The following is a 19,618-nucleotide window of genomic DNA, read 5'->3' on the forward strand; positions in this document are numbered from 1 at the left end:
TATATGGGATTATCATAAAAACCCTCTTCGTATTATCAATGTGGGCTAATTCAACAAATATTTTTAAAAAGCACCCGGCCTGGTGTGGTGGCTCACGTCTGTCATCCCAGCTACTCAGGAAATAGAGATCTGAGGATCAAGGTTCAAAGCCAGCCCCGACACAAAAGGACCTGAGACTCTTATCTCCAATGAACCTCTAGAAAACAGGAACTGGGACTTGGCTCAAGGGTAGAACGGTAGCCTTGAGCTGAAGAGCTCAGGGACAGCTACAGGCTGAGTTCAAGCCCCCTGACCCCCCCCCAAAAAAAGAAAAGAAAAAGCACCCGAAGGAGGAAAAAAAGAAATCAAGGTTAGACAATCAGTCCTTCCGAGTGGTATAACCCCTGCTAGAAGAACCAGAATTCTTGATGGGCGTCCTCTGTCCACACCCCTGGCCAGTGCTGGCTAGGGCCGACGGGGCAGCAGACAGAGCCAGAGTGAAGTCGGAGCTGCCACATTGACATCACAGAAGCCACCGCCCGGGGGCGGCCACGGCACTCACCGGTCAATGAAGTAGCCGAGGACCGGACTCTCCGTGGTTGTGTTGGGTGGCTTCCAAGTGACAATGACGTAGTCGCGGTTTGCATCGTGGCACTGCAGGTCCATGGGGGCTCCGGGGGCCCCAGTGACCAGTGGGTCAGCATCTGGGAGGCAGATGCGCAATCACTGTGTGCGTGCGGTTCCAGCACACCTGGCCGTCGCCCCGGACCCAGCCCTCAGAACCTTCCTTGCTTCCAGCCTCCTCCAGTCCTCTTCTGGGCTCCGGCAGGTTGGTACCAAGTTGTTTACATATCATCATATAATGTAAAATTCTGAACATGTAATCCTCTATAAAACTGCTCAAATCTATTGGTTTTTTTCATAATTGGACCCAAACTATAAAAGTTTACTTCTTAATCCATGTGACCGTGTCCCAGCACACAGTCAGAGATCTGTTAGTGACGACAGAGCCTGGTGAGCCTCTGAGAGCCGCCGCCTCAGACACCTTCACAGGTCAGCACCCTTAGAGAGCTGAAAGACTAAGCCGGGCACCGAGCCTCACGCCTGTACTTCTAGCTACTCCGGAGGCTGAGATCTGAGGATCCAGGTTCAAAGCCAGCCTGGGCACGAAAGGGCCTGAGACTCTGATCTCCAATTAACCTCTAGAAAACAGGAAGGGGGCTTGGCTCAAGGGTAGAGCAGCAGCCTCGAGCTGAAGAGCTCAGGGACGGTGCCCAGGCCCAGAATTCAAGCTCCATAACCCACCAAAAAAAAGAAAAGAAAGAAAGCTGAAAGACTAAAGGTTTTTCTGAAACTGGCAGACAAACGTCTGGGTCTCAGCCTGGTCAAGAGCATGATGTACTGGGCTTGATCTTCTGGTTTTATGTACAGGACATGGGGATGGGAAAGGGGGCACAGAGCCCTTGGAATAAATGTACTGAGCTGGAACACAAAGCTGCCGGGCTCCGAGGCTCTCACACCGCTGTGGTAAGAAATTTAGATTACATATGTGCACAGGTACCATGTCCACATATGTGTGCATATACAGACACACATGTGACAGGTGTTTCCCATTACGTTTTCACAGTGCTAACCTAGAATGGCCAGGCCTAGAATGCCTGTCCCCGGCGACACCCCGAAGTTTGCTTTTCTCTTCTCATGTACAAAGAGCACTGTCCCCAAGCTGGGCTAAGACCTGGGCCCGGGCTCTGGGTGACAACGGCCGATGGCTGTCACACAGCCCGACCGAGCCAGCGGTGCTGAAAGCAGCATGGCCTGGCTGGTCACATCCTGTCCTTCACTCGCCGGGGGTCTGGAGGACAGGGGCCGAGAGGCTTCTCAGGGCTCAGCCCTGTGGAGAGCAAGTACGCACACACCTGCTGGGGGAGCACGGCTCGCAGTGGAGAATGAGGGACACAGGGCCAGGCTCCCGTCTCTCCTCTATGGACCAGACGCAGCCTCCATGCCGGGCTGTCAGGGAAGGGGCCAGGGGCAGGACCGCCGGACCCCAGGGCACCCTCTGCCTCTCCCCGGGACAGGACGCATTTCCCAGGCGCTCAGCCCACCTCGAACAAACAGGAAGGCGCTGTGGTCGGTGACACCGCCCCGGGACACAATCCTCAGCGTGTACAGGCCCTCGTCGTCCTTGTGCAGGTGGCTGAAGCACAGCGAGGCCTGGCCTTCCCCGAAGAACATCTGGGTCCACTTCGACTCTTTCACAAGGACGTCTGGAAGAGCCAGGGCCAGAGGGCTGCTCAGCGCTCACCCTGAGCTGCACTCACACCAGAGACAACTCACACCAGCCAGCACTCAACCCTCACACAGCACTCACCACGCAGAGCCATCACCCTGCCAAGCTCTCACCCCACGCAGCACGCACTCTGAACAGCGCTCTCTCCCTCTCTCTCTCTCCCTCTCTCCCTCTCTCTCTCTGGCTCTATTACACTACCACCCCTGTTTCCCTGGGTATGCGTCTCTACCTTGGGTCTCTTCCTTCTCTGGCTCTATCTGTCTGTGCCTCTGCCCCTGTCTCTGCGTCTCTGTTTCTCTCTTTGCGTGTGCCTCTGCCCCTGTCTCTCCCCCCTTAGCTTTCTCTCCTACCTGCCTCTGCCCCTGTCTCTCCCCCCTTAGCTTTCTCTCCTACCTCATGCAGCATGCAGAGGCTTTGGCTGCAACCATCTCAGGCCCACAGAACTGCACAGGCCGCAGGGCTCCGAAGAGCCCCAGACTCGTGCCATCTTCCATGCACAGTCAGGACTCCCTCCCCTGTGCCTCACCTTCCGCCTCTTGTCTCAGCATGCAGGAATTCTGCCTCCCTACAAGCTAGAAACCCCTGACTTCCAATTATTTTTTCCCATGAAGTTCCCCTCCCTCCAAACCCCTGATCAGTTCCTCCTGACGCCACCCCTCACCCCCAGCCTGGCCAGAGTTACTCGCTCACAGCTCCTCCCCACAGCCGCCCCAGGGCTCTCCTGGAGGAAGTTCAAGGCCAGTGCCGGGCAGTCCAGCCTCCTTCCCCAAACGCTGCCTGGCTGCCTGCAGGTAACTCAGGGTGGAGGCCAAGGCTACATCCACGCTGAAGTTCAGAGACCATTCCTGCTCAGAGGACTCACAGGCACAGCTCTGGGGCTCCACGTCTATGGGGACGCCAGCTTGAGCCACAGCTGTGGAGTTCACCTTCACGGTACCCCTCGGCTGTGACACTCACCATCACGGTACCACTCGGCCCGCGGCTGCACCCTCTTCAGGTCTGGTGTCACCAGCAGTGTGCACTTGAGTGTGACAGTCTCCCCTTCTCTTCTGAAGGTGACCCCAAATTTCTCCAAGAACTGGACATCGAAGTGTGTGTGGGGGATCACAGACGACAGGGGCACTGTGGGGAGGGCGGTGTGAGCGGGGAGTGCTGTCCCTCCCGGTGTCTGTGCCCACACGCCCCTGTGCAGGGCCGTGGGGGGGGGGCTGAGGCCTCACATCAAGGTCAAAGCAGACTCCTCCCTGCTCCCGTCCTGAGCCTCACTCCATAAACCCCGAGCAAACCCTGTGAGGAGCCCTCGAGTCCTGGGCTGGGGGTCCTGGGGTCTCCTGGACACGGTGGGGCTTCCTCCCCTCCCTGGCCCAGCACACAGGCATGTCCTGAGGGGTGGGTGGATAAAACGGGGTGGACAGAGGACCCCATGCGCCAGGACAGCAGGGGGCCAGGTCATGAGCGAGGAAGGTGAGTGGCACGCAGAGGCAGGTGAACCGGCCAGGGCACGAGTGCCGCCCGCTGGGAAAGGCCAGGCAACAGCAGAGCGTCACTAAGTATGGCTGTGCACAAAAAGGAAGCAAATCCACTCACATCCGATCGGGAGTCCCACGGAGTGGAACGGCTCCTCATCCCCTCGAAACCCTGTAGGACAGCTGGGTGAACATGGCAGCAAGAGACAGGGCAAAGGCTGCCCCAGGCCCCCTCCCCGCCCCGGGACCCCCTCCCTGCCCCCCGACTCCCCGCCATGCTAGGCCAGGCACGCACTTCTCACCACCACCGCAGCGTTGGTTGACGCTTGTCCATGGGCATTGGTGGCCACAGCGGAGTAGGTGGCTGTGTCGTCAAAGTCCGCCCTTGGAGAGAAAACACAAGTGTGTGGATCAGACTGCAGGGCCAGTGACCTAGCCCTGAACAAAACATTCCCCAAAAGCATGGCAGCCCTGCACCACGCGTGCCCAGCGATGTGCTCGAGAACAATGCCAGCTCTCTCTGGACAGGCCGTGGCCCAGGCCATGCTCCGCTCTGGCTCTGAGAAAGAAGATAAAAGCACAGGTACTGCCGTCCCTTCCTGGCCCTGTGTCTCCACCTCCGCAGAACCTCTGCTTCCGCCGCTCCTGTAGGGTCCAGGCTGGGCCTGGGAGCCCTGTGCCCTCCACAGAGGAGGGAGGCCAAGCCACACAGCCCCTCAACCTGCTGGAAGCTGATCCAGGGCTGGTTCCCAATAGCACAGAGCCACCACCTGGTCCCAGGGTCCCCATGGCCCTGAGGTGCCCACTGGACACCCTGGAAGGCCCTGACCCCCAGGACAGAGCTGCCGAAGCCAGAGCTGCTTCAGGAAGACACCTCCCTGGGATCTGGGGCCTTTCTGTGCTGCATGGTGTTCTCGTTCCTGCTGCTATCTATCCTGTTGTCTTCTGTCCTCCAAACCACGACGTGCTATGTCTTTGTGAATACGCTCTCCACACAGATGAACACATAGGATTAGCCCTAAGCCAGCTCTACCACAGCCCCACCCCACTGGCAGACAGGCACCAGGCCCCATAGGCACTGCAATGCATGTTGGAAAGCAAGTGAGGGCTGGGACGAGACACTGCAACCTGCAGCCGAGGCTTCGTCATGCTCCCCCAGCCCATGAGCCACCCAGGCCAGGCCCCAGACGCCGGGAGCTGAGAGCCCAAAGCCGCTGCCCAGCAGAGCAGAGCCTGGGATTCACGGAGGATCATGTGAGCGGAAGCAGCCGGCTGGGCCCAGCCCCTCACTGCACCCGGCTCTGCCAGGCTACGAAGGTGGCCAGTGCCACCGGACGCATTAGCACCCATTAGCTGGTCACAAACCCATTAGCACTCGTCCCCCAGAGCTGGACGGCGCTCTGCCCTCTGCACCCAGCAAGAAGAAGGGCCCACAGCTTCCACCCAGTGTGTAAGGAAGCCCCGGGCCAGCCTGGTTGTCCAGCCATGGCCTCCCGGGTCCAGGCTGGGGTGCCCTCCACTGCCCACGGGCTGGGTTGGCCTGGAACTTCTCCTTTCCCTGCAGCCCATTCTCCCCGCAGCTCTCCTCGGGAGAGGCCTCCACAGGACAGGAAGCACCGTGGGGCAGGGGTCCCCACGCACGGCCTGGGGACAGGAACAGAGGCCGTGTCCCCAGCTAGGGGCCGGGCAGGGTGGACGTCAGGGGTCACAAGCAGGCACTGGAGATGGCACAGCTCCCTCGGCGCTGCCCCTGCCTGCCCCAGGCCACCCGACCCAGGCTAATTCCAGCCTTGACTTCAGGTGGCAAGAACCTGCCAGGGTTTCACTTTCTGCTTGGACACACTCCCAGAACAGGAAGAGGCATTTCTTTGCTCTCGGTGTTGGTCTCAAACCTCCTTGGGGCACTTTCATCTCCCAAAGTCTCCGGGTGACCTTCCCCCAAGTCTGTGTGAGAGCTTTCTACTGTCTCCCAGAGGAGACAGGGTGGGTGCTCAGAAGCCTTCCCCTGGGCTGGAAAAGCCGGCATCCTCATATCACCCAGGCTGCAGAAGGCGACGTCCAGTGTAAACCAGAGTCTAAGAAAATACAGGGAAAGTTTGCCTAAAACCAGTTTGCACGGAGTGGCCACTGCTGCGCTACTAATGAAAACAGCAAGGCAGACCAGTTCTGCCTCCTCTCTTCTGGGAAGTTGGAGAACAGCACAGAACCTCCTGGAGGAAACGGCTTCCACTGCGGTCCCGAGAGAGAAAAACTCAGGGCCATAAAACAGTGTCAAAAGCGTTTTCAAATCCCGAAGTGCCACAGGGAGAGCTCGCTCTGTGGCACTTTAAGAATTCAACTTCATCAGCCAAGCAATATTCATGGGAACAAATGTCACCTCCCCGCCAGGACAGGAAGCCCAGCACATTCCACACCCCAAACACAGGCGGGTCAGATGACCCAGGCTCAGCACTCTGGAATGAACCGCTGAACCAGCCAGGAATTGTAGGGCTCAGCCCGCCCCCCTTTCCAAAAACGATCGTGTTTGATCTCCTAATAGGGATAAGAGACACTGCTCTTAGGACTCTTCCTTGCCCAGAGCCCCCGGCCACGTGCAATGGAAGGAATTAAACCATCACAATGCATTCTAGAAAGGGGCGCTTGACGCGGGCGCCTCTTCCAGCCAGACTGGGCGAAGGCGAGTGCCCGGCGTATAGACTGAGCGGGAGAGGCCCTGGGGGGGACGGGATGAGAGAGGCCCCGGCCTGCCTGCTCTCCTCCTCCGAGAGTCGAGGGGCAGACCCACCACCTGCAGAGCTTGTCCAGGGCCTGGCCCTCCCCACACCGCCCTGCTCACTCTGGGAAGGCCCCACACTGACCCCATCGCCCAAGCCCACACCAGCCTCCTGCTTGCTCCTGACTACTGGGTGTCAAGTCTGGTTCTGCAGCTGGGAGGCTGGCCTGGGTGAAGGGCTCAGGACACAGTGGGCTCTGGGAGCCACCAGGCCTCCTCACACACTGCAGGCTCTCGAGAGGAGCCTGGCCCTGGCACGTTGCTGGAGAATCCACACTGCCCCTCTCCGATCTTACCTGATTATCTCCTTCAACTACTTCCTCCATCCGGAACCCAGGGGAGGCCTGGGCGGGAGAGGGCGGGAGAGGGCGGGAGAGGACGGGAGAGGGCGGGAGAGGAGCGGCACACTAGGGACGAGGGCACACGAGATAAGAGGGCACGCAGGGGGCGTGTTACACAGGTCCTCTTCCACCTGAGTCAAACCTCCACATCTTTTTGCTTTAGTTATTTTGGGGATCAAGTCTCATATCTTTGCTCGGGATCGAGCTGGCCCACAGCCCAGGCTGGGCTGCCGGACGACACGGGCGTCTCCCTAGCCTCTGCCTGGCTGGCCTTCAAAACCACCTCTCACACGCCACCTCCCACGGAGCTGAGTCCACAAGCATGAGCCACCCCACCCCGTGAAATGGTCTTAATTAAAGAAAAAAAAAGATCTGTCTTTATAGCCATTATGTGGACAAAACCACAGGGAGAAGAAATGCACGTGCCCTGGTCTCTCGTCCCTCTTGGGTCTCTGGGCATGTGAGGCCGTGTGTGTGGCATGATGGAAGATGCTTCCAGTGCCTCGGAGAACCCAGCACGGCCCAGAACCCCTGCTCCTCCTGTCTCGACTCTAGTGCTGAGCTTGCCAGGGCCCCCAGAAGCCCCGCTTTCCGTGCAGCCCCGCTTTCCATGGGGCCCCGTTTTCCCTGTGGCCCCGCTTTCCCTGCGGCCCCGCTTTCCGTGGCTCAGCCTGCGGGCCTTACCTGTTGATCTCCAGTGTGTGCACCCCGTAGTTGCTCTCGATCCTGTACTTGCCTGGCTCCCCTGCCTGGCAGATCAGACTTCCATCTTTGTACCTGGTTAGAGGGAGCACGCATCTTATGGAAAGGCACTAAGTCCTGGCCAGCCAGGCTCCCGCCTCCATCTGAGGAGCAGGGCTCAGCACCCATCGCCTGCCCGAGGCGCCTCAGCCCTCCCTCCGCCCGGACGGCACAGACAGCAGCCTCAGGTTCTGTGAGTCCGGGCCCAGGGGAAGGCTGACTTTCCCACAGGCATCGGAAGGACTTGGAGATTCATGCCTGCCGTTATCACCCTGAGTTCTCACACACAGAAATCAGCTCTGCGAGCCCCATACAGAGCTGGCGAGGGCGGCAGGCAGGGGTGAAGGACCAGCTGGAGGAGCTGGCATCCAGAGAGCGCCTCCACGTTCAGAAAAGCCAGGAGACTCCAGGCCCTGAAACGGAGACAGCCGGCCGCACAGGCAGGCTGCCTCACGGGAGCCGTCTCCCCATGGAGTCCTGAGACAGCGGCCTCAATGTGGGCGGGGGGGGGGGGAGCTGCACCCCAGTGAACCCTGCTGAACCCCACGGAACCACGCTGAACCCCGCTAAGCCCCAGAGAACCCGACAGAACCCCGCTGAAACTCAACTTCCATTGCACCCCGCCTCACCACCTCACCACCACACCCCACCACCTCACCCCCACATCACCGCACCCCACCGCCTCACCGCCTCACCACCTCACCACCGCACCCCACCACCTCACCACCTCACCACCTCACCACCACACCACCTCACCACCACACCCCACCACACCACCTCACCACCTCACCACCTCACCACCTCACCACCTCACCACCTCACCACCTCACCACCTCACCACCTCACCACCTCACCACCTCACCACCTCACCACCTCACCACCTCACCACCTCACCACCTCACCACCTCACCACCGCATCACCGCACCCCACCGCCTCACCGCCTCACCACCTCACCACCGCACCCCACCACCTCACCACCCCACCACCTCACCACCTCACCACCTCACCACCACACCTCACCACCTCACCACCTCACCACCTCACCACCTCACCACCTCACCACCACACCACCTCACCACCTCACCACCTCACCACCTCACCACCTCACCACCGCACCCCACCACCTCACCACCCCACCACCTCACCACCTCACCACCTCACCACCACACCTCACCACCTCACCACCTCACCACCACACCACCTCACCACCTCACCACCACACCACCTCACCACCTCACCACCTCACCACCTCACCACCTCACCACCTCACCACCGCACCACCTCACCACCTCACCACCTCACCACCTCACCACCTCACCACCACACCCCACCACCTCACCACCTCACCACCTCACCATCTCACCACCTCACCACCTCACCACCACACCACCACACCCCACCACCTCACCACCTCATCACCTCACCACCTCACCACCGCACCCCACCACCTCACCACCCCACCACCTCACCACCTCACCACCTCACCACCACACCTCACCACCTCACCACCTCACCACCACACCACCTCACCACCTCACCACCTCACCACCTCACCACCTCACCACCTCACCACCTCACCACCTCACCACCACACCCCACCACCTCACCACCTCACCACCTCACCACCTCACCACCGCACCCCCACCACCTCACCACCCCACCACCTCACCACCTCACCACCTCACCACCACACCTCACCACCTCACCACCGCACCACCTCACCACCTCACCACCTCACCACCTCACCACCTCACCACCTCACCACCTCACCACCTCACCACCTCACCACCTCACCACCGCACCACCTCACCACCTCACCACCTCACCACCTCACCACCTCACCACCACACCCCACCACCTCACCACCTCACCACCTCACCACCGCACCACCTCACCACCTCACCACCTCACCACCACACCCCACCACCTCACCACCTCACCACCTCACCACCTCACCACCTCACCACCTCACCACCTCACCACCTCACCACCTCACCACCTCACCACCACACCCCACCACCTCACCACCTCACCACCGCACCACCTCACCACCACACCCCACCACCTCACCACCTCACCACCGCACCACCTCACCACCTCACCACCTCACCACCACACCCCACCACCTCACCACCTCACCACCTCACCACCTCACCACCTCACCACCTCACCACCACACCCCACCACCTCACCACCGCACCACCTCACCACCTCACCACCTCACCACCACACCACCTCACCACCACACCCCACCACCTCACCACCTCACCACCTCACCACCTCACCACCTCACCACCTCACCACCGCACCACCTCACCACCTCACCACCACACCCCACCACCTCACCACCTCCACCTCACCACCTCACCACCTCACCACCACCTCACCACCTCACCACCTCACCACCTCACCACCTCACCACCACACCCCACCACCTCACCACCTCACCACCGCACCACCTCACCACCTCACCACCTCACCACCTCACCACCTCACCACCTCCACCTCACCACCTCACCACCTCACCACCTCACCACCTCACCACCTCACCACCTCACCACCACACCACCTCACCACCTCACCACCACACCACCACACCACCTCACCACCACACCCCACCACCTCACCACCTCACCACCTCACCACCTCACCACCTCACCACCTCACCACCTCACCACCACACCCCACCACCTCACCACCTCACACCTCACCACCTCACCACCTCACCACCACCTCACCACCTCACCACCTCACCACCTCACCTCACCACCTCACCACCTCACCACCTCACCACCTCACCACCTCACCACCTCACCACCTCACCACCACACCCACCACCTCACCACCTCACCACCTCACCACCTCACCACCTCACCACCTCACCACCTCACCACCACACCCCACCACCTCACCACCTCACCACCTCACCACCTCACCACCTCACCACCTCACCACCTCACACCACACCACCACCACCTCACCACCTCCACCTCACCACCTCACCACCTCACCACCACCTCACCACCTCACCACCTCACCACCTCACCACCTCACCACCTCACCACCGCACCACCTCACCACCTCACCACCTCACCACCACACCCCACCACCTCACCACCTCACCACCTCACCACCGCACCACCTCACCACCTCACCACCTCACCACCACACCCCACCACCTCACCACCTCACCACCTCACCACCGCACCACCTCACCACCTCACCACCTCACCACCACACCCCACCACCTCACCACCTCACCACCTCACCACCTCACCACCGCACCACCGCACCACCTCACCACCTCACCACCTAACCACCTCACCACCTCACCACCTCACCACCTCACCACCTCACCACCACACCCCACCACCTCACCACCTCACCACCTCACCACCTCACCACCTCACCACCTCACCACCTCACCACCACACCCCACCACCTCACCACCTCACCACCTCACCACCTCACCACCTCACCTCACCACCTCACACCTCACCACCGCACCACCTCACCACCTCACCACCTCACCACCACACCACACCTCACACTCACCACCTCACCACCTCACCACCTCACCACCTCACCACCTCACCCCACCTCACCACCTCACCACCTCACCACCTCACCACCTCACCACCTCACCACCTCACCACCTCACCACACCTCACCACCTACACCTCACCACCTCACACCTCACCACCTCACCACCTCACCACCTCACCACCTCACCACCGCACCACCTCACCACCTCACCACCACACCCCACCCTCACCCACCTCACCACCTCACCACCTCACCACCTCACCACCTCACCACCTCACCACCTCACCACCTCACCACCACACCCCACCACTCACCACCTCACCACCACCACCTCACCACCTCCCACTCACCACCACACCCACCACCTCACCACCTCACACCTCACCACGCTCACCACCTCACCACCTCACCACCTCACCACCTCACCACCCTCACCTCACCACCTCACCACCTCACCACCTCACCACCACACCACCACACACCTCACCACCTCACCACCTCCACCTCACCACCTCAACACCTCACTCACCACTCACCACCGCACCACCACACACCTCACCACCTCACCACCTCCACCTCACCACCTCACCACCTCACCACCTCACCACCTCACCACCTCACCACCTCACCACCACACCACCACCTCACCACCTCACCACCTCACCACCCCTCCACCCACACCTCACACCTCACCACCTCACCACCGCACCACCTCACCACCTCACCACCTCACCACCTCACCACCACACCACTCACCACCTCACCACCTCACCTCTCACCTCACCACCTCACCACCTCACCACCTCACCACCTCACCACCTCACCACCACACCACCTCACCACCTCACCACCTCACCACCTCACCACCACACACCTCACCACCCACCACCACACCACACCACTCACCACCTCACCACCTCACTCACCACCTCACACCTCACCACCACACCACCTCACCACCTCACCACCTCACCACCTCACCACCCACACCTCACCACCTCACCACCCACCACCCACCACCTCACCACCTCACCACCTCACCACCTCACCACCTCACCACCTCACCACCTCACCACCTCACCACCTCACCACCTCACCACCTCACCACCTCACCACCTCACCACCTCACCACCTCACCACCTCACCACCTCACCACCTCACCACCTCACCACCTCACCACCTCACCACCTCACCACCTCAACCACCTCACCACCTCACCACCTCACCACCTCACCACCTCACCATCTCACCACCTCACCACCTCACCACCTCACCACCACACCACCTCACACCTCACCACCACACCACCTCACCACCTCACCACCTCACCACCTCACCACCTCACCACCTCACCACCTCACCACCTCACCACCTCACCACCCCACCACCTCACCACACCACCTCACCACCTCACCACCCCACCACCTCACCACCTCACCACCTCACCACCTCACCACCGCACCACCTCACCACCTCACCACCTCACCACCTCACCACCTCACCACCTCACCACCTCACCACCTCACCACCTCACCACCTCACCACCTCACCACCTCACCACCTCACCACCTCACCACCTCACCACCTCACCACCTCACCACCTCACCACCTCACCACCTCACCACCTCACCACCTCACCACCTCACCACCTCACCACCTCACCACCTCACCACCTCACCACCTCACCACCTCACCACCTCCTCACCACCTCACCACCTCACCACCACACCACCTCACCACCTCACCACCTCACCACCCCACCACCCCACCACCTCACCACCTCACCACCTCACCACCACACCACCTCACCACCCTCACCACCCTCACCACCACACCACCTCACCACCTCACCACCCCATCACCTCACCACCTCACCACCTCACCACCCCACCACCTCACCACCTCACCACCTCACCACCTCACCACCACCTCACCACCTCACCACCTCACCACCTCACCACCTCACCACCTCACCACCTCACCACCTCACCACCTCACCACCTCACCACCTCACCACCTCACCACCTCACCACCTCACCACCTCACCACCTCACACCTCACCACCTCACCACCTCACCACCCCACCACCTCCACCACCTCACCACCTCACCACCTCACCACCTCACCACCTCACCACCTCACCACCTCACCACACACCACCTCACCACCTCACCACCTCCACCTCACCACTCACCACCTCACCACCTCACCACCCCACCACCTCACCACCTCACCACCTCACCACCCCACCACCTCACCACCTCACCACCTCACCACCCCACCACCTCACCACCTCACCATCTCACCACCCCCACCACCTCACCACCTCACCACCTCACCACCTCACCACCTCACCACCTCACCACCGCACCACCTCACCACCTCACCACCTCACCACCTCACCACCTCACCACCTCACCACCTCACCACCTCACCACCTCACCACCTCACCACCTCACCACCTCACCATCTCACCACCCCACCACCTCACCACCTCACCACCTCACCCACCTCACCACCTCACCACCTCACCACCCCACCACCTCACCACCTCACCACCTCACCACCCCACCACCTCACCACCTCACCACCTCACCACCTCACCACCTCACCACCTCACCACCTCACCACCTCACCACCTCACCACCTCACCACCGCACCACCTCACCACCTCACCACCTCACCATCTCACCACCCCACCACCTCACCACCTCACCACTCACCACCCCACCACCTCACCACCTCACCACCTCACCACCTCACCACCTCACCACCACACCACCTCACCACCCCACCACCTCACCACCTCACCATCTCACCACCCACCACCTCACCACCTCACCACCTCACCACCTCACCACCTCACCACCTCACCACCTCACCACCTCACCACCTCACCACCCCACCACCTCACCACCTCACCATCCTCACCACCCCACCACCTCACCACCTCACCACCTCACCACCTCACCACCTCACCACCTCACCACCTCACCACCTCACCACCTCACCACCTCACCACCTCACCACCTCACCACTCACCACCCTCACCACCTCACCACCTCACCATCTCACCACCCCACCACCTCACCACCTCACCACCTCACCACCTCACCACCTCACCACCTCACCACCTCACCACCCACCACCTCACCACCTCACCATCTCACCACCCACCACCTCACCACCTCACCACCTCACCACCTCACCACCTCACCACCCCACCACCTCACCACCTCACCATCTCACCACCCCACCACCTCACCACCTCACCACCTCACCACCTCACCACCTCACCACCTCACCACCTCACCACCTCACCACCTCACCACCTCACCACCCCACCACCTCACCACCTCACCATCTCACCACCCCACCACCTCACCACCTCACCACCTCACCACCTCACCACCTCACCACCTCACCACCTCACCACCTCACCACCACACCACCTCACCACCCCACCACCTCACCACCTCACCATCTCACCACCCCACCACCTCACCACCTCACCACCTCACCACCTCACCACCTCACCACCTCACCACCTCACCACCACCTCACCACCTCACCATCTCACCACCCCACCACCTCACCACCCTCACCACCTCACCACCTCACCACCTCACCACCTCACCACCTCACCACCTCACCACCTCACCACCTCACCACCCTCACCACCTCACCACCTCACCATCTCACCACCCCACCACCTCACCACCTCACCACCTCACCACCTCACCATCTCACCACCCCACCACCTCACCACCTCACCACCTCACCACCTCACCACCTCACCACCTCACCACCGCACCACCTCACCACCTCACCACCTCACCACCTCACCACCTCACCACCTCACCACCTCACCACCCGCACCACCTCACCACCTCACCACCTCACCACCCCACCACCTCACCACCTCACCATCTCACCACCCCACCACCTCACCACCCTCACCACCTCACCACCTCACCACCTCACCACCACACCACCTCAACACCACCTCACCACCTCACCACCTCACCACCTCACCACCTCACCACCACACCACCTCACCACCCCACCACCTCACCACCTCACCATCTCACCACCCCACCACCTCACCACCTCACCACCTCACCACCTCACCACCTCACCACCTCACCACCCCACCACCTCACCACCTCACCATCTCACCACCCCACCACCTCACCACCTCACCACCTCACCACCCCACCACCTCACCACCTCACCACCGCACCACCTCACCACCACACCACCTCACCACCTCACCACCTCACCACCTCACCACCACACCCCACCACCTCACCACCTCACCACCTCACCACCTCACCACCTCACCACCTCACCACCTCACCACCCCACCACCTCACCACCTCACCACCACACCCCACCACCTCACCACCGCTCCCCGCCGCCTCACCACTGCACCACGGGTGTGGGGAAGCCTTGCACGGTGAAGCAGAGCCGCACAGACATCTTCTCCCAGACGGTGTGGGAGCGCAGCCGCACCAGGACCTCGGGAGCCCTGCTCATCCGCTCTTGAAAGGCGTGTGCCTCCCACAGCAGCTTGTCCCCTACCTGCCCCCACGAAGCAAGGGTGGTCAGCGCATGGCCGAGCCTGCGGCCACCGTCCCCCAGGGCTCTGTGCCTCCTACCGCATGCTCCAAAGAGTACTGGTCCAGCTTGGAGCGAGCCTGCGTCCGCGCCAGGTGCACGCTCTCCTCCAGTTGCGCCAGCTCGCCCAGGAACCGCTGCCTCTTGGCCTCCCCGTAGGCGGCCGCCTGGGACTGGTACCTGCAGGAATCGGGGGCCGGGTTGGTCTCAGGACGCGGGACTGGCCCGCAGGCCTGTACGGGCTTCACAGACGTGCGGGAAATGGAGGAGAGATTCTTCGACTGCTCACTGGTATCCTTTCCTTTCCAGAAAGCAGTGCGATGGGTGGGTTAAGGCCACACAAGAAGTGACAGATGTGCTTCCGTGTCCTTGGCCGTGAGAGGCCCCAGTGGGGCGGCCTCGGTGAGGGATGGCGCGGAGGGGTGGCCTGGGCAGGCATCCACAGGGCGCAGGAGGCCGGCCAGGCCGGGGCTCTGTGCGTCTCCTCCAAGCATGACTGCTCAGATCTCATCTCCCCCGGGTGCACTTTAGAGAGCGAAAGCTTCCTAGACATGATGAAGTAAGGGGAGGCCAGGGGGTGGCGGGGGAGATTAGCTGTGAAGTAGGAGCTGGGCCTGGGAGCATGGCCCGGAGGTAAGCGCTTGCCTAGCGCACAGCCCTGGGTTCAATTCCTCAGAACCACATACACAGAAAAAGCCAGAAGTGGTGCTAGCTCTAGCTTTGAGAAAGCCCAAAGTCAGTGCCTAGGCCCTGAGTTCAAACAGATGAAGGAGGAAGAGGAGGAGGAGGAGGAGGAGGAGGAGGAGGAGGAGGAGGAGGAGGAGGAGGAGGGAGAGGAGGAGGGGGAGGGGGAAGAGGAGGGGGGAGGAGGGGGAGGGGGAAGAGGAGGGGGGAGGAGGGGGAGGGGGGAAAGAAAAAGGAGGAGAAGAAGGAGAAGGAGGAGAAGAAGGAGAAGGAAGAGGAAGGAAGGAAGGGAGGAAGGAAGAGAGGGAGGGAGGGAGGGAAGGAGGGAGGGAGGGAGGGAGGGAGGGAGGGAGGGAGGGAGGGAAAGGGAAGGGAAAGGGAAGAGGGCGAGAAAGATAAAAAGAAAGAGAAAGAGAAAAGAACCAAGCCGGAGGAGCTGTTCGTCTGCTCTCAGGAGGCCTCAGTCTCCCAGCACCTGGGGTAATTTTAGGACTGGCACAGTTGCTAATCCGCCTCTTTCCTAAGACCCTGCACCTCATAAACTGACTCCGTGGAAATGTGAGGTGTGACCTCTCACAGCCCACTCCACCCCTGCTTCCACGGCAGCAGCTGCTCAGGTCCTGGCTGCCTCATGGGTCGCTGACCTTGTCCAGATCCACAACCCTTCACCACTACGCCTCACCAGCCACAGAGCAGCCACAGAGGCCGTGAAGAAACATCGCTCTGCGCTCGTGTGTGGCTGTTGGCACCTTCGGGGCTGGAAAGTCTGGACAGGGGAGTCGCGCCCTCGGGAAGATGCCAGCCCTGCTCTGTGTACGCATGGCTGCCGAAGGGCAGAAAATCACCCCACCACTCCCTGTGGGACAGCCTGGGCCAGGGTGGCCAAGATGGTGGCACACACCCTGTGTCCAATCCCGCTCTGGGCCCTCAAGCCCGGCTCCGGTCCGTCTCTCCCCAGCTGCAGCCCGGCCTGAGCCCTGCGGAGCAGACACGGGCGGTCACCTGTGCTCATGCTCCCTGTCCTCCTCTTCCGACGTGCTCATCCGCCTGGCACAGAGCCGGCAGGTCGCCCCCCGGGCAGAGGACTGGCTGGACGCGCTCTGGGCCGACGACTGTTGCTGGAGGGAACTCTGGTGGACGCCTGGGTAGACGCGCGCCTGACAGACGGACGATGAACATGATTAGATGTGATAGATAGATAGAGAGCAGCTTCACTGCCCCCACGAGCATCACTGTGCGTTCTGTGACACGGGGGACAACACACACACGTCCACAGGCACCGCCACGCCCCACACAGGCACACTCCCGTGCACAGGCTTACACGTGGACAGGTGTGGACACGTGTGCAGGCATACACAAACACAAGCAGCCACACACGAGCACATCTGTGCATGCCCGCATACACACCACCTGCACACTTGCACAGACTCGTGTCCCCGTGGGTTGCACCTGCTCTCCTCCTACGTGCTCCCCTTGGTGAGTCCCTGCACCCCAGGACGGCGCCATCCCTCCCTGCCAGCAGGCCTGGCACTGTCCTTCCTGGCTTCGGGCCCAGTTTATATATAAATCCAGGACTCGCCACCCCCGGGGCCACTGGGAGGGGCTGCACAGGCTTGGCAACGAAAGGAGTGCCACAGTACTTCTAAATATAAGGTGCTGGAGACATGCGGCAGGCAGGCTCCTGGGCCGAGGGAGCAGGCCCGGGGCCGCCCTGTCCTCCCCCAGCCGTCGGCTCAGCCAGGAAAATGGCTGATAGGCTCACACCAACAGTGTAAGCAGGGCACGTGGTTCAGCTGGAGGAGCCGTGGTCCCTCGGAGGCCCGGAGGGGAAGTGTGGCATCTGAAGGTGACACATGCTGCCTGATGTCTATCTTTGCTGGCCATGTTCTCAGCACAGCGAACCCCTCCCTGTCGCTCTCCTCCTCATTGCCTACTACAAGGAGATACAGCCACGTCCCCCTTCACATTTGCCACTGGAGCCAGGCTCACAGGACCTAGAGATGTGGCTGCCACAGCGGGCAGACTACGCAGCTGGCAGACCACACAGCGGGATGACCACACAGTGGGATGACCGCACAGACCACATAGCAGGATGACCACACAGACCATGCAGACCACACAGCAAGATGACCACACAGTGGGATGACCACACAGACCACGCAGACCACACAGTGGGATGACCACACAGTGGGATGACCGCACAGACCACATAGCAGGATGACCACACAGACCACACAGACCATACAAACCACACAGCTGGCAGACCACACAGTGGGATGACCACACAGACCACGCAGACCACACAGCAGGATGACCACACAGACCATGCAGACCACGCAGACCACACAGACCACGCAGACCACACAGACCATGCAGACCACACAGACCACGCAGACCACACAGACCACGCAGACCACACAGACCACACAGACCACGCAGACCACACAGACCATGCAGACCATGCAGACCACACAGTGGGATGACCACACAGACCACGCAGACCACACAGCAGGATGACCACACAGACCATGCAGACCACGCAGACCACACAGACCACACAGACCACGCAGACCACACAGACCACACAGACCACGCAGACCATGCAGACCATGCAGACCACACAGTGGGATGACCACACAGACCATGCAGACCAAACAGACCACACAGACCACACAGACCACGCAGACCACGCAGGCCACGCAGCAGTCCCGCTTGCCCCACAGGGGTCCCATGCTCTCAAACCCCACCCACCAAGGCCCCTGGGACTCGGTGGCATGGAAGGCCCTGGTGGAGCACGGCGAGGCAGACTTGCGCATGGCACTTACTTCCTCGACGCATACTCATCCAGCAGGTATCTGGTCTGCACGCTGCGGTACGACTGGTCGAAGTGCTTGTGCCTCCTCTGGTAGAAGGGCAGCGCCACCAGGGACATTTTGGCGTTGGTTCTAAGGAGAGGGAGCGCTGTGAACACACCCTCTGCCCAGGCTCTGCACACTGCCTGCACACCTGCACTGTTGGTTGCACAGTCAGCTAATAAACCCATGTGCAAGGGAGGAGGAAGGAGAGAAAGTCCATTCACGTGGATCACTTGGGCTGGGGGCCGGGAATCCCACCGAATTACCGGGACCCACTCTCCTTTCTTGGTGGCTTACATAACATTGGGATTAGGCTAATGCT

At 61.3% G+C, this 19,618-nt stretch overlaps 1 protein-coding gene across 1 annotated transcript in view; it reads right to left on the reverse strand.

The window, feature by feature from the left end:
- The window catches only part of Myom2 (myomesin 2), a 67,719-nt gene extending 48,346 nt beyond the window's left edge, over window positions 1–19,373 (reverse strand). The window contains 10 exon segments of the mRNA XM_090353704.1: window positions 542–683; window positions 2,085–2,246; window positions 3,227–3,391; window positions 3,857–3,907; window positions 4,031–4,119; window positions 7,534–7,626; window positions 15,564–15,721; window positions 15,799–15,937; window positions 17,444–17,553; window positions 19,263–19,373. Coding sequence (XP_090209830.1) covers window positions 542–683; window positions 2,085–2,246; window positions 3,227–3,391; window positions 3,857–3,907; window positions 4,031–4,119; window positions 7,534–7,626; window positions 15,564–15,721; window positions 15,799–15,937; window positions 17,444–17,553; window positions 19,263–19,373 — 1,220 coding nt within the window.
- Window positions 19,374–19,618: the final 245 nt, after the last annotated feature.

This window comes from Megascapheus bottae, chromosome 20 (assembly GCF_031878675.1).
Source record: "Megascapheus bottae isolate mThoBot1 chromosome 20, mThoBot2.hap1, whole genome shotgun sequence".
Classification (NCBI taxonomy): domain Eukaryota; kingdom Metazoa; phylum Chordata; class Mammalia; order Rodentia; family Geomyidae; genus Megascapheus; species Megascapheus bottae.